The following is a 13,560-nucleotide window of genomic DNA, read 5'->3' on the forward strand; positions in this document are numbered from 1 at the left end:
TGCTTCCGTTCTTGGTTTCTGTATCTCAAATGCATTATTGCCTACAATTCAATACAAAGATTCCTTTGATTAAAGAATAAAAAACCCCAAATTTTTATTTCATTGTTTTGTGATCTTTAGAAGTGGAATTTAAAAAGTAACCTAAAACTGTTACCAAAGTGACAGACTGTATTTGTCTCTTGTTTTAAGAGACTTGTAGGTGAACAGTAAAATGTGCCTTCTAAATGACTGGATGGAGATCAAGGAGACCATGTCCAGTTGCAGAAAAAATTGTATCAGTTCAAAACTTGTGACACATCGGTTGGCTATAACCTGTATGTAATGAATCCCATTTTTTAAAAGCAGCCCTCAGAATATACAAAAGTAAAAGCACATGGATTTATTGGCACTGCATCACTAGACTGACAATTTTTATTTTAAAATAAGAGTCCTCTAAGGAAAAGCCTTGCTACTGTAGGAAGCAGTGTTTGGTGACTCAGTAGGAGGTACGCTTCCCTTTTAGATGCTACTGAAGAGGTGTCACACTAGGGAGTACTGCGTTGCTGGAGGTGCTGTCTTTCAGGAGAGACACAGTCAAGTGCCTGGCCACCTGTAGTTGTAACAAGTCCCAAGACACTTACTGCAAAGATAAAAGTTTTCTCCTCAGTGTCCTTGCTAGTTCCAGCTAGCTGCTTGTACTGAGCATCAGGAATCTTTTAGATGAAGGGATCTTCATGCTCTCCTAAATACAGTGAGCCAAGCCTGCCTGTTTATATCCATGCACTTACTCTGTGTAAAAAGTGGGTGGAGGACTGAGAAGGTGCCAAGGCTAAATCTGGCTGTAGATAGGTAACACTTCAGCTCCGGGGTGGCAGAAAAGCTTCATTACAGCAGCAGGAACATGCAATCATTTTGTGCTTGTCATAGTTCTGCATGGTGGAAGAAAGCTTCGAGGGCAGAAACTTGGTCATTCAGTTGCAATCACATTGTTTTGTACTTCTGAACTTGGAGTAATGTTATTTAATTTTCTAGACACTGAAGTCAGATTGTTTCGTACTTCTGAAATTGGAGTAATGTTGTTTAAGTTTATAGACACTGAAGTCACATACAGCTAGTTTAGATAATGTACATTTATCTGTTATTTTCCTCTTCATTTTTAATTAAGCCCTGAGTATTATTTTTTCAGGGTTGTCTATTAGTTGGTGGTTATTGTTGACAGGTTGATGTGAGGGTATTTTAGCATGTTGTCTAACAGGTGTCTGCTCATAAGGATGTCATTGGCACTGCACAGTATTTCTTCAAACTCCCCCTTAATTTTTATTTGGAGATTAAGCAGGGATTTAAAACTTGCTATTGTATGTTCAGCAAGTGAGGTTCATCAAGCCATTGGGCATGTGGCTGTGGTTTTATTTCCTGCATTAGTTAACTCTGGGCCTGGAGTCTTGCCTTACTAAAGAAGGTGAAAGTTCATGTTTTCTCTAGGTTTATATTAGTGTCTCTGAGATCAGGCTCTGATGTTGTCTTCTAAGTTCACTTTGTTTAGCCAGTCATCTTGAAGGATTTCAGCCTTTTCATTAGTGATATGTGTGTATTACAGAAAGGGTAATGTGTTTCAACATTTAAGTTAATTATAATGCAATTAGGTCTTTAGTGGAACTTTGTCAGAGCTACAGAATTGAGTGAAAAAAGAATGATCAATATGCAGTACTCATGTAGAGTTCTTGATAATTTGAAGCTATTGTCTAGTTAGAAAACTTTGGGTGAGATTTATTAGTTATGTTTACATTAATAAAGAATTTATTTTTTCCAAGGAGGTGCTAGAGAGGGGCAACTGTAAGTTTTTGCTGATCCTCTTTACTCTTTGCCAGTTGCCAGCACAATTGCTCTCAAAAGATGAAAAATAGAACATAAAATAGACTTAAAGAGTAAAAGGTTGTTAAGTTGCAAGCACTTCCTGGTCTGCTGAATTAATTGTGACTTTCATTGGCATGATATAGGTGAACAAGAACCTGAACCTTTCTGCCCTGACCATCTGGCAAGGTTACTTAACAGCTCATTGTAAACCTTTTTTCCATCATTGATGCTGTCCTTACTCCTCTACAGTGATACAGAAAAATAATAATTATGCAGTACTTATATAGGACTTTGTAAACCCTCATGCTCTGAGATTTGTGGATACGAATGCTCCTGATCACAGGTATCATCCCTGCTTTCACACAGAAAGGCATCTCGGTGACACAGCCAGATATCCAGAAATACAGGAGAGATCCCAACTCTTGACTATGTTTTAACACCCATGGAAGATGGCTGTAGCTGCTAACAGAGGTCACCTTCTTTCCAAAGATGATAATGCATATTGCTCCCTGCTCCCTTGTGTAGGGTATCTAATGCTGTGCCTCTGTCCTTACAATGTCTTTGGTCTGTTTAATTCTGTGCTAAATATGCTGTTTCTCATAATTCCAACCAATGAAGTACACAGTGGCATGAGCATAATGTATTTTATTACAGCCAACTCATGTCCTTACCTTGCTCCAGTTGTAACTTGTCACCAGCACCAGTTCAGTTTTGAAACATTTGGTTGTGCCCTCACTGGATGGTTGTCTTGAAGCGCAGAAGAAAATACTCTGGTTAGCTGCATCACCTTTCCGGGTGGGTGCAAAAAAAGATAACTGTATAGCTGCAGGCTCTAATGCCTTTTCCACATCTCTCTGACACAGAAGAGGGCATCAGCAAAAGTATTTTTCCTACATATTTAAGGCCCATTGCTTTAAGAAAAAATCTGAAATACTTAATCCAAAACTTGTGATATAAGCAGGTATGATGTGATTCTACATGTTTGCTGCAGAGGTCATTATTTCTAAGATTAATTAAGATCTTTCAGTGTCATGTTAAAGGTAGCACACACACACGATATTTATTGATGACAACTCCAGCATTACATATAGTATGTTCCTCTTCACCATCACATCAAAAATTCTTGTTCTCCTTTCTCTTTCAGTCTTCCCCTTTCTGTAGTGACTTACAATGAATTTTACAGTGTCTGTGTTGCTTGCCTATACACAAAAAAAAAAAAATCTGCAGCATTTTATACCTAGAGCCAGTTCACTATCCCCTTAAAAGGCTGCTGGAATATCTTCTCTTGCTGAACCACCACATGCGCAGATCCAAGTGCCTCCACCTTTCCACAGAACAGCTCTTTGCTTCCTTCCAGCACTCAAAATAGCAACTCTACTCCGGATCCCGTCCTCATTGGGAGAACTCCCTGCTGTAAAGGAAGTGAGAGCTTTATTCTCTTAAATATCATGGAACAATGGGAACCCCTGGATGGAATGTCCAGCTTGTGGGCAGGAGCCGAAGGCAGCACTTGACTTTCTTCCACAGCACTTTTGTGCTTGATCTTTTCTTGAATAAATACAAATATACATTTGCATATTTATTTTTTTTCTGGGCAGCTAATTCTAGAGTCACCCTTACTAGTTTCTATAAAAGATTCCTTTTAACTGTTGGAGGTTTCTTTTGTTGTTGTTGGTGTTTCTTTTTGTTTTTGTTTGTTTTTTTTTTTTTTGTGAGAGAGCCAATAAAAGTTTATTACAAAAAGTAAAACCAAATCTGCCAGCAGAATCTCTGTCAGATTGTCCTTTGTCACCAACCCTGACCAGGTCCCCCATTTAGTCTAGTTTTTAATTTGTTAAAAGTTTGCTTTTAATAACTTTTAAGTTACTCCTCCCTTCCCTCCTCACCCCCCCCACCCCATCCCCGGTCCTTTACTGCTGCTACTTGAAGCAAACAATTTGCTTTTTGAAGCAAAAGTTGTCTTAGGAGGGGATGCAATCAATCTTTCACTGTATTGACACTTTGCAAAAATTTCTCTGTAATTACTGAGATGGGTCAGGTGAGGTAAGTTCCGCTATTTTTCATAGCAGGACTGTGCGAACAGGAGATTTATAGTTGCATTTCTAAGTTGTCCATTGCTTTTGCAGTTCTGCTGAGGATTTGGTGATGCAAAAGCTGAGCCTGGGGTGTCATCCCAGCAGTAAATCCCACGGTCTTGCAGTGTCTGTCTTGCTGGCAATGATCCCAAGGCAGTGGAGCAGCTGCAGCTGAGAGCCCCCGGGTTTGCACAGAGTCAGCATCTCATGGGCATACTTCAGCATGTGTGCTAAGTTTCTGTTACATCTCTCTGGGGCTGGAAGTTCCTTGAATTGTGTATTTATAATGATTTTGATACATGAATGAACTCAATAATCACTTTCTTAATTTCTTATGTGCTTCTGGTTCATTATTGTCGTATACTACTGGTTATTGTAAATAAGAGATGGGACAGCATCCTTCTTTTCATTTCTCTCTCTTCAGGCCATCAGTCCTGCATATAAATCTGGTTGAAAATAATTTCCATATCAGGCTGAGCAGACCTTCTGGCTTTTTCTAACATTAAGCATCTTCCACTTAAAAGAAAAAAAGAAAAAAAATCTTGAGAACAAAATGGAGCAGGTTCTGAGCCAGGTCTGGGGAGGTAACACCGTTGTAACATAATGCCTCCACCCAGTGTAGACATTCAAGGATACATCTGTTCAGACGGATTTTGAGTAGCACTCCACCTCTATTTGTGCAGAACTTTTCTCAGTGCTGTAGAAGCTCAGACGGGCCAGGAGGTGCGCTGCGCACACATGTCCTTTGAATAGCCTGACCCTCTGGGTTTTGCAGATTTGGATGATGGCACTGGTGCATCACTGTTACTTAAGGGTATTATTGGTGTCGGGTTATTTGAGGAATCGTTAATTATTGTATGTGTAGGCAGGTTGCACACAATTTTACATGCAGGTGATTACATGTGCCTGATCCAGGGACAGGTGGGAAATGTGTTTCCCACACATGAAATATTTACCATGTCAATCTTTATAACTTTCTCAGTAAGCTGATGAAAGAAGTATGTCATCAGCACCCTCAGCTCAATGTGACAAGTTTTAGGGTCCCATGCCTGCTGTGAGGAAAACAGCTTCAGATGGCTGGATTAACACTGCGCTCTGACATGCTATGACTTTGATACTGCTGATGCTTTTTGGTAACCATGCTAAGGTTACAGTAGTTTACCTTGAGGTAGTAGGCAACCGAATACTGATATCGTATTACAATAACAGTAATGCTGTTATCTGTCATCACTTACAATGAACAGAGGTTCTTTTAGCAAAAGTATGACTCTGGAAGGGCTGCTAATTCAGTGGCATTGTGTGAACTATGACAGACCGCAGAGCTGGTTTGTATTTTTTTCCCAATAAGTCTAGCATCTTCAGTAAAAAATAAAAATAGTTATCCTGCTTTTATATCCTCATATTTGAGGGGTGAAACAGGAGTGACATGGGGAAAGAGCGAAGGGAAAAGTATCTAAACGGAAATGAATCGATTTAGTATTGGGCCTTTTTACTAAATAGATAAGGATAAGTTCTATTGGTTATGTGACTGTACTCACTTGATAGTAGAGCACTCTGATGCTGGAAAGTCTGTCACAATTTCAGCTAAAGCACTGTCCCATCAGCTCGTAAGGAGCAGTCTGTGATTTGGAGCGTGCAAAGAAAGGCAGAGCTGGGAGGCTTCTGTGCTGTGTAAACACACACACAACCGGAGCTGTGCGTGGGGCACGGGCGTGCGTGCGCGCGCTCACAGCTTATCACACAGTGCTCTTAGTGTCAGTATAGTGTAAAGGATGTGCGTATGTTCAGTTGTCTTGCATCTAGCTGTCATAAACCAAATACTATGGGTTTATGTACACAGATGGCATAAACTCCTTCCAGCTTTTTTTTTTTTTTTTGGTGATTGGAAGGTAGCTGTGGTTCAAATTTAATAAAAACTTTAGATCATGGAGATGGGCACAAATAAGGAGATACAAGAAAATTCAGATTTTCACTACTTTAAGAAAAAAAAATATTAAAAAGTCACACCCGGGGGCAAAATTAAATTACAGAAAACTGAGCACTCCAGCCTGCCTCAGGACTATTTTTAATTCTGTTTTGTGATGTTGTTTTTTTGGTGGTGTTATCTCTTTCTTTTGTTATTAAAAGTCTGGGAGAAGAAACCAAAAACAGTCTCTCTGGGATTTTAACTCACTCATGGGAGAAAATGCCAAACAGACTTTCCCAAACTACTCGAAATTTCTCTGATGCATTATAACTCAGTATCAGAAAGCGAGAGAAGTCCAGAAGATGCAAGATGAAAAATTGATATGCTGTGCTTCACTGTGCAGAACGCACAGACCTGAGGAAAAGTGACTGGGAACACTTGCTGGAGTGAGCAATGAGTAATTTAAGGCTGTTTTGGGCAGTCCTACCTTCTGATTTGGTGATTATGTGGATGCCTCCTCAGCTATTTGCTGTGCTGAGCTGAATATTTACTGTATTGATAGTACCAAACCCTGGCAATGCTGGCTCCAGGAGTCAGAGCAAGTCACAAAAATAATGTAGACTATTCTGTTTCTATTATTATGGCATTGCCTGAAGAATCTCAGGCAATAGACTCTGACTGCTTGAGGCTTATTCTCTGTGCCACGTTGCCTTTCTTGGACCTTTTCTGCGGTTCAGGAGGAAGGTATATGTTTGCTAGTAAAATAAATAATATTCCAGGATTTTGGTTTCAGCTTTTTTATTTTGTTTTTAGTGAATTGTTTAGCGTCCCATAAATGCAAAATACAGGTCTGATTCTGCTTCCATTTTAAATCAGTGAGAACACCGAATCCAGGGAGAGCAGATTTGGGATATTTTTTTTCTTTTTTTCCGTAATTAGGATGTTTGACAACTCAAAGTTATGTTTAGAAGAGAGTTAGATGGCTGTATCTGGTGTTTAATTTCTCTTCTGCAGAATAAATTTCCTGTTGTAAAAATGCCACAAAAGGTAGCTACTGCTGTTTATTGACTAAAGAGCCAAGTAAAATCCAGCTGTGAACATGTGGGTAATAGGAAGTTTTCCCTGTGCTTATGTTTGATTTCTATGTACAGCCTCACACTGGTAAATATCAGTGTAAATCTTAATTTTTCTTTTGTGAATAGAATACCTGACATGACTAGTTAGTTGTATGTGAAAAGGTCTGTGAAGAAAAAATCCACAAAACAAACCAACCCAGAAATAAAACTTTGCAACAGTAGACTTGTTAGTAAATGGGAATCTTCATACCTAAAATGCTAAGGAATTTTCCCCCTCCTTTTTCTGCAGTTATTAGTAGAGCTGTGCTAAGTTCAGATTTTCTATAGTGTAGGAAATTCCATTATTTTGACAAATTTTCTCTGGCAAAGTGGAATAAAAAAGTGCTTCCTTCCAGTAAAGTTTAAAAATGTTGAAAAATTGAATAAATGGTTGTTCAAGAAAAAATAGATGCTTTATTTTAGCTTAATTTTTTAAAAAAGTTGGGAATTTTCCTTTGTACAATAGGAGTATTGATAAGAAGAATCAACATGAAAGGGAAAAAAAAGTGAGCTTTGTCCTTCTGAAAATTCTAAAGGGACATTTCTACATTTTGATAATTTACTTTTCCAAACAAAATTACATTAAACAATGCATTTTACCTATATTTTTATTTTAGTGGCATATTACTAACTGGATCTAGTAACCAGTAGAAGTAGCAGAAGTTACTGACTGAGAAAGAGAGAAGTGTGTGAAAAGTGCCCAGAAAAACCTGAAGAAGCAAATGAAATTACTGAAGTGCATGTACTGTCTGTCTCTTGGTGACCTGTGGACTCACCCCTATATTGGCTTCAGTATTTTTTGATATGCCAAGTTTTCACCAGAAATAAAATTACCCGTCAGATGTTATTTGAGACAACTGTATTTGCCGTATCACATCCCCAGCATCCTTTTCTGCTGGGAGGACAACCAAAGAAAGCAGATAGGCTGACAGCAGGGCTGGTTCTGTGAGGTACTGAAGTATGTGAGTAGTACCTTTGTCTCCATCAGTACTGCTTGTGTATTTAAATTTATGCACATATTTAGTACTCTGCTGAATTGGTATGTCATACAGAATGGGCATGCAATCCTTTTATCTGATGGACAGTTGCTAATTATTGCACTGGCCCATGTATTTTGGTTTTACTAAATTTGCAAACCCATGTATACTTACTGCTGTGCTTTATCTGGGAGTCTAAAGTTGCCCTCTTCTATCAAATGTGTTTATACCTCAGAAAAGGTGCATTTTGTCAATTTTGTTTGCCCTAGCCAGGTTTAAGTTGTATAACCGGCACTCACTTTCTGGATAGCCACTGGTCTGGCTGACCTTGGCAGCATGACAGCTGTCGTATTTTCACATGGGTGAACTGTTCTTGAACAACTTCTCCAATGTATTGGGAACAAACAAGCTTTTCTTCAGCATTAGGAATTCAGCAGGTCTTCTTTCCAACTATTTTTTTCTCCTTCCACAGACATATTTATTGTGGCAATGGCAAGCAAATCCTACTGCTAAGCCTTCGTGTTTGAGTTCCTTTAAATTTCCTTCAGGGAAGTGACAGGAGACCCAACCTAGATCATGTCAGAGCTTGCTTGCTCTAATTTAACTCTTTGTTTATTTTTAATAAACATGGTATTAATTTGTAGGGACAAGAAAAGTAGGAGAGCAAAATGCTATTACATCTTTATTACTAGTATTTCTGTTCCTGATGTGTATTTATTTAATTTAAATCACTGTGGCAGGTAGTAGTGACAAAGAGAGGGATGCTGCAGGGGAGGGTATTACACAAACCCAAAGGGTTTGGAGTGTGGTGGACAAGATAGCTAGACATGAACGGCAGGGAGTATTTTATCCAGGTGGAGTGACCTCGAGCTGTAGCATGCTCGCTAGGTCCTTCAGCTGAACGAGGGGAAACAGAGGATGGAAGGAACAGGAGCAAGGAGGGAGCCAGTGTCAGGACTTCTGTGTAGCAGGACGGGAAGACAGCAAAGGCAACCAGGGAACTCAGGCTGGGCTGGGGTACAAGTCCCTCACTAGCAGAGAGTAGAGGGTAATGGTGAGAGCCTAGTCCTGCTGACATCAAAGTCTTTTGGGGAATGCAGCAGTTTTGTTAGGAAAAAAATCATCTCCAAAACCGAATTTTCTATTGAGTTGTGAGAAGAGGAGAGGATACTCCCAGAAGAGCCAATACCCCGTTTGTTAGAGCTTCTGCCTGGCAGACAGAAGTTCATGTTCATTTGGGGCCTGATTCAGACTGGAGGCCTGTATTTAGCTGGAGGGTGTCTTTCTACACTGGTCCTTGCAGTTACCTAAAGATTTGTGGTAATATGGTGCCATGGCACAGGTTAACTGCTCAGCAACTTCACTCCTTGAGTAGTTTTTGCAGCCTGCACTGAGCTGTATCTCAGCATACCTAAATGTTACCTATAAATAACTTGCTTTCTCCAAAACTGCACTCCCATGCCATCCAGCCGTGTCTCTGTGGGATAAGGGGTGAAGCATGGAGTCCTTTGATTTAATAGCAATGCAAGTCAGTAAATCCAAACGCTTTGAAAAAGTTTCTGTGTTTCTGGACCTGAGCTGGCTCACATGGAACTGGCTGGTGCTTCTCTGCTCCTTACGCACAAATGCCTTTCACACCAGGAATGTTAGTAGCCAGGAAGGGAGTCAGAAAATATGTTTAGCTGGATTCATGCAAAAAAATAAACCTTCAGTGGTAGCAATAAGTATAATTGATGACTGAGTCTTGTGTGGCAGAAGAGCTGGTGTTCAGCAATCACATAAGTTTGGAGAGAGTGAAAGTCGAAGATTTTATTGAAGATTTTATTGACACTCCTGTGTTTTGCACATTTTTTTCATCTTGGGAATGAATTTCAGACCCCAGTGGTTAGTATTAATGCTATATATCCTCTGTGGTTAGTATTAATGCTATACAGCCCTGCCAAGTGCAGAGAAAGTTAGAACTGAAAAAAATAACCCACTGTAAAGAAGTTAGATGCAAACAAACGGAGATGGAGGTTTGTGCTTACAAAGAGCTCAGCTCCATTGGCACTTCTCCTGGACCAGTCCTGTCAATCTTGATCTGAAATATTTGCAGAGTGAAGTGTTGCTAATGAGCAAGGTTGGCAGGACCGGACTCGAGGTAAAGGCAGCACCTGAACAAGCGGTTTAGAGCAGGAACCGAGAGACTGGGCTGAACCCCATGAATCAAACCGCTCCACTCTACCCTTGTCTTAATCTGTTCGTGTCTGTCCTCCTGCCAAAGCAGGGGGAGACCGTCAGCCGCTTCGTGCCACGCCAGCTCAGGAGCCGCTTGGCGCTTGCCTAGATGAGCATGAGATGCTTTTGCGTAGCCAGGAGGACTCCAGCTCTGGTGTGTTCCAAAACAAAGTGCAGCCTATAGTTTGTTTTGTCTTTCAATGGAATAAAAATATGGCGCTTGGCATAATATGTTCTGTAAACTGGTGATTTTTTACTTAAAATGCAGTGAGCGAACTTGGCTGTGTAAGCTTGGGGTCTTGAAAGTTCCTCTGAAAATACTGTTATTTTAAGTTAATTTTTTTCTGTAGTTGATTTAATTCAAAGGAAGTTTTGTTTGCTTGCTTGCCTGCCTGAGGTTTTTTTGTAGGTTTAAATAGATGAGCTTCATTTCTTCTGCAGTTTATTTTGGTGAAACTTCTGTAGAATTTGGTGGAGATAGCGCAGTGCAAATGGAGTCAGACTTCAAAACTTTGGGTTAGAGTTTGCGAACCCCAAAAGCCAACTCTTGTATTTCACAGTGATTTTCCAAGCCTTTGAGCTGATGTGAGCTCAGAATTTGTAAGGGAAGGGAAGGCCCAGTGTTTCTGCGGAGAGTTTCTCAAGGAGCTTTCCATCTCTTTGGGGGCCCTTGAGTCAACCTGCCAGCCTCTGCTGCCCAGCACGCCTGCATGCTGTGCAAAGCCACAAGGGGAAGGTGCTTCCCACATTTGCATGGCTGACACTGCCTTTCAGCACAGGTATTTTTAACTGTTCCATGTCCCAGCTCCCCTCAGGGCTTAGGTGTTCCTCCAGGGCTGCGGCAGACCAAGTGGGCAGCTGCTGAGCTTGGTGCTTGGCAAAGCCACCAAAAATCCCTTGGCAAACCCGGAGCAGCGCCAGCTTCTCCCCAAAGCATAAGTGGCTCCGAGAGGTTTTGCCACATAAGGGCCTGTTCGAGGCTGTAGGCACCAGCTGACAGGGATGTCTTTGCCTCCCAACAGATGGCTGGGCTTTTTATTTCAGCAAGCAATCTTGCGCGGAGGGGTGGTCTCTGGATCCTGCCAGCATTTCGCATGACAGGGCCAGCTTAGGGCAAGAGGGATCTGATGTCCGTGCCCTTCATAGCTCATGAGCTAAATGACGAGCTGTTGACAGGAAAGCCATCATCTGAAGTGTAAGATCCTGAACTCTCCCCGCTTTTCGTTTTTCTTTGGCGGAATTAATGCCCTATTTGCTTGTCTCTCAAAATCCATTCTGGCACGAGTACAAACCCTCGCCTGGTGGCAAGCAGTTGTCTGGATTCGAGATGCCAAGATTTGTGCTGACAGCTCCTTCTACACAATCTGAGTCAGGCTGTCACAGCTGGCCATTAGAGGCTTAAAAAGACACACACATGTACAACAAATAGCACCAACTTTCCCTTATTGAATATCAGAACCTGCTTGATGAGAAAATGTAATGGCTTACACTGCTCTTTATTTTAGCGTAAACAAACACGGTGTCTCCAAATCCCCTGTTCAAGTGTGGCGGCTGTTTATTTTATGTTGATTGCTGTTTCTTATTTAGAAGCACAGGTCTAGAAGGGACTTCCTAGGTCAGGAGATCCAGTCCTTGATAATCCCAAGCATCACATTTTATAATCCTCTTCATTACCTCACTTTTCTGTAATGAAAACAGTCCCTGATAGTTTCAATTTGTCATTGCAGCCATTTGCCTAGTATGATTTTCTTGGCACAGAGGAACAAGCACCAAAACTTGCCTTGTTGAGCGGTGGCATCACAACTAGAGCAGGGCAAAGAATGCTGCTCATCAAAAAAGGATTTTCTGAAGCTGTTTACCCTGCAATTTTGCCTTTCTTGCTGGCAGTATGTGCAAATTCTGCTGACCTAGCATTCAGTTTGGATGCTAAAAGATGGAAGCTTGCAAAAGTTAACTTTCTGATTAAAAGTAAACCAGGATCAGACAATTCCCTACCCTGCGTTTTGTATATAGAAACAGGTCAGATTAGCTTCTGCTTAGTCAACTGATGGTTATTGCAAGTTGTAATGCTGCTCTGTCTGGTTGTGCTAGGTTTTAAACTTGCTATAGGATTAAATTTTGCACAGCTGAGCTTTAGTAGACCTTAGTCTTTAGTTTATTTTGGACAAAATGTTGATAAACTTTGGCTCTCAGGGAGGAAGCCTGGAATCTGAGACCCACTATTATTCATTGACTTGTCTTTATGAGTTTACAGTCCACTGATGCATAACACTGAAGGAAATATTTTCAGTGAAATGTTTGCTTTTTTCTTTGGCTTTGTAAAATGCAGTGTCTTTTCTTAGAGATATATGTCAAGGTCATATAGCTACTTCAGTGAACTGTGTATGGTCAGGAAATAGACTGCATTGAAAATATTTCATTTTTCCATGAAGTCAGTCTTTTAACCTAGCCTTCCCCCCTTTCCTCTCAGGGTTTTGGTCTCCCATTAACCACTATTTAAGCATGAATTTTATGCACAAACTGGGTTTAATTGTGGAAGGGAGATTTCAACTGTATGGAACATTTTCAGTATTTTTGTATTAAATCAAAATTTGCCCACGACAGCAAACTTGTGAAACAAAACACCATTTATGTGCAAGGGAAATTTCTTGGCTGGCATTTTTCTGTCCTCTTTTTGCTGTGCTGAAATATGTCTCTTACCTCCTTGCTGCTATGGATGGCACAGTGAGGCTGGCCATTTAGCGTGATACAAGGACTGACTCTGCAAACTTTAATGTCTGTGACACAACAGATCTATTAATTTAATGCTTAAATGTTTAGGACATGCTTACATATTTTGCTGGATTGGGGCCCGTGCAAGCTCTGCTCCCTCTGGACTGTCAGTGGGATGATTTGTCTGGTTGGGAATACTAATGTAAATAAGGCTTTGTTGGACCAAATGTGCAGATGTTACGTAGTACTACTATGCACTGTTTATAAGATGTTAATGTCCATTTCTTTTTCTCCACAGGTTCTTCTTGAAATTTTTCCTCAAATGTAACCAAAATTGCCTAAAAAATGCAGGAAACCCTCGAGACATGCGTCGATTCCAGGTCAGTCAGACACGCTTCCTCCTTTAAAAATCAGCAGCTGTTAGGGACAGAAGTACTTTGACCCAAACTAACCTAGTAATTCACTGGAAGATGCTAAAAACATAAGGTCACAGAATATTGCCTGAGGACTTCTTGTCACAGCAGAATTGGCAGGAAGTAGTTGGGGTTTCTTGCTTTGGACAAGAGAACTCTTGAAGATAATGTCATCTCCACGGGAAGTGAAAGCATGAAAAGGAAAAATCAAAATGACCTCACTGTTGTTATAGGTTATGGAGCTACCCTGCTCTGAGATATTCTGTTCTGCCTGGGGAACTAGTTGCTTTCATGTAAACACTAAGTGAGCAC

At 40.6% G+C, this 13,560-nt stretch overlaps 1 protein-coding gene across 9 annotated transcripts in view; it reads left to right on the plus strand.

Moving 5' to 3' along the window:
- Window positions 1-13,560, plus strand: part of EBF1 (EBF transcription factor 1) — a 283,136-nt gene that overhangs the window by 163,365 nt on the left and 106,211 nt on the right. For all 9 annotated transcript variants that reach the window (XM_056348364.1, XM_056348365.1, XM_056348366.1 and 6 more), the window contains exon 7: window positions 13,134-13,215. In XM_056348364.1, coding sequence (XP_056204339.1) covers window positions 13,134-13,215 — 82 coding nt within the window. The remainder of the gene's footprint in view (window positions 1-13,133; window positions 13,216-13,560) is intronic.

Source organism: Falco biarmicus, chromosome 8 (assembly GCF_023638135.1).
Source record: "Falco biarmicus isolate bFalBia1 chromosome 8, bFalBia1.pri, whole genome shotgun sequence".
Lineage (NCBI taxonomy): Eukaryota > Metazoa > Chordata > Aves > Falconiformes > Falconidae > Falco > Falco biarmicus.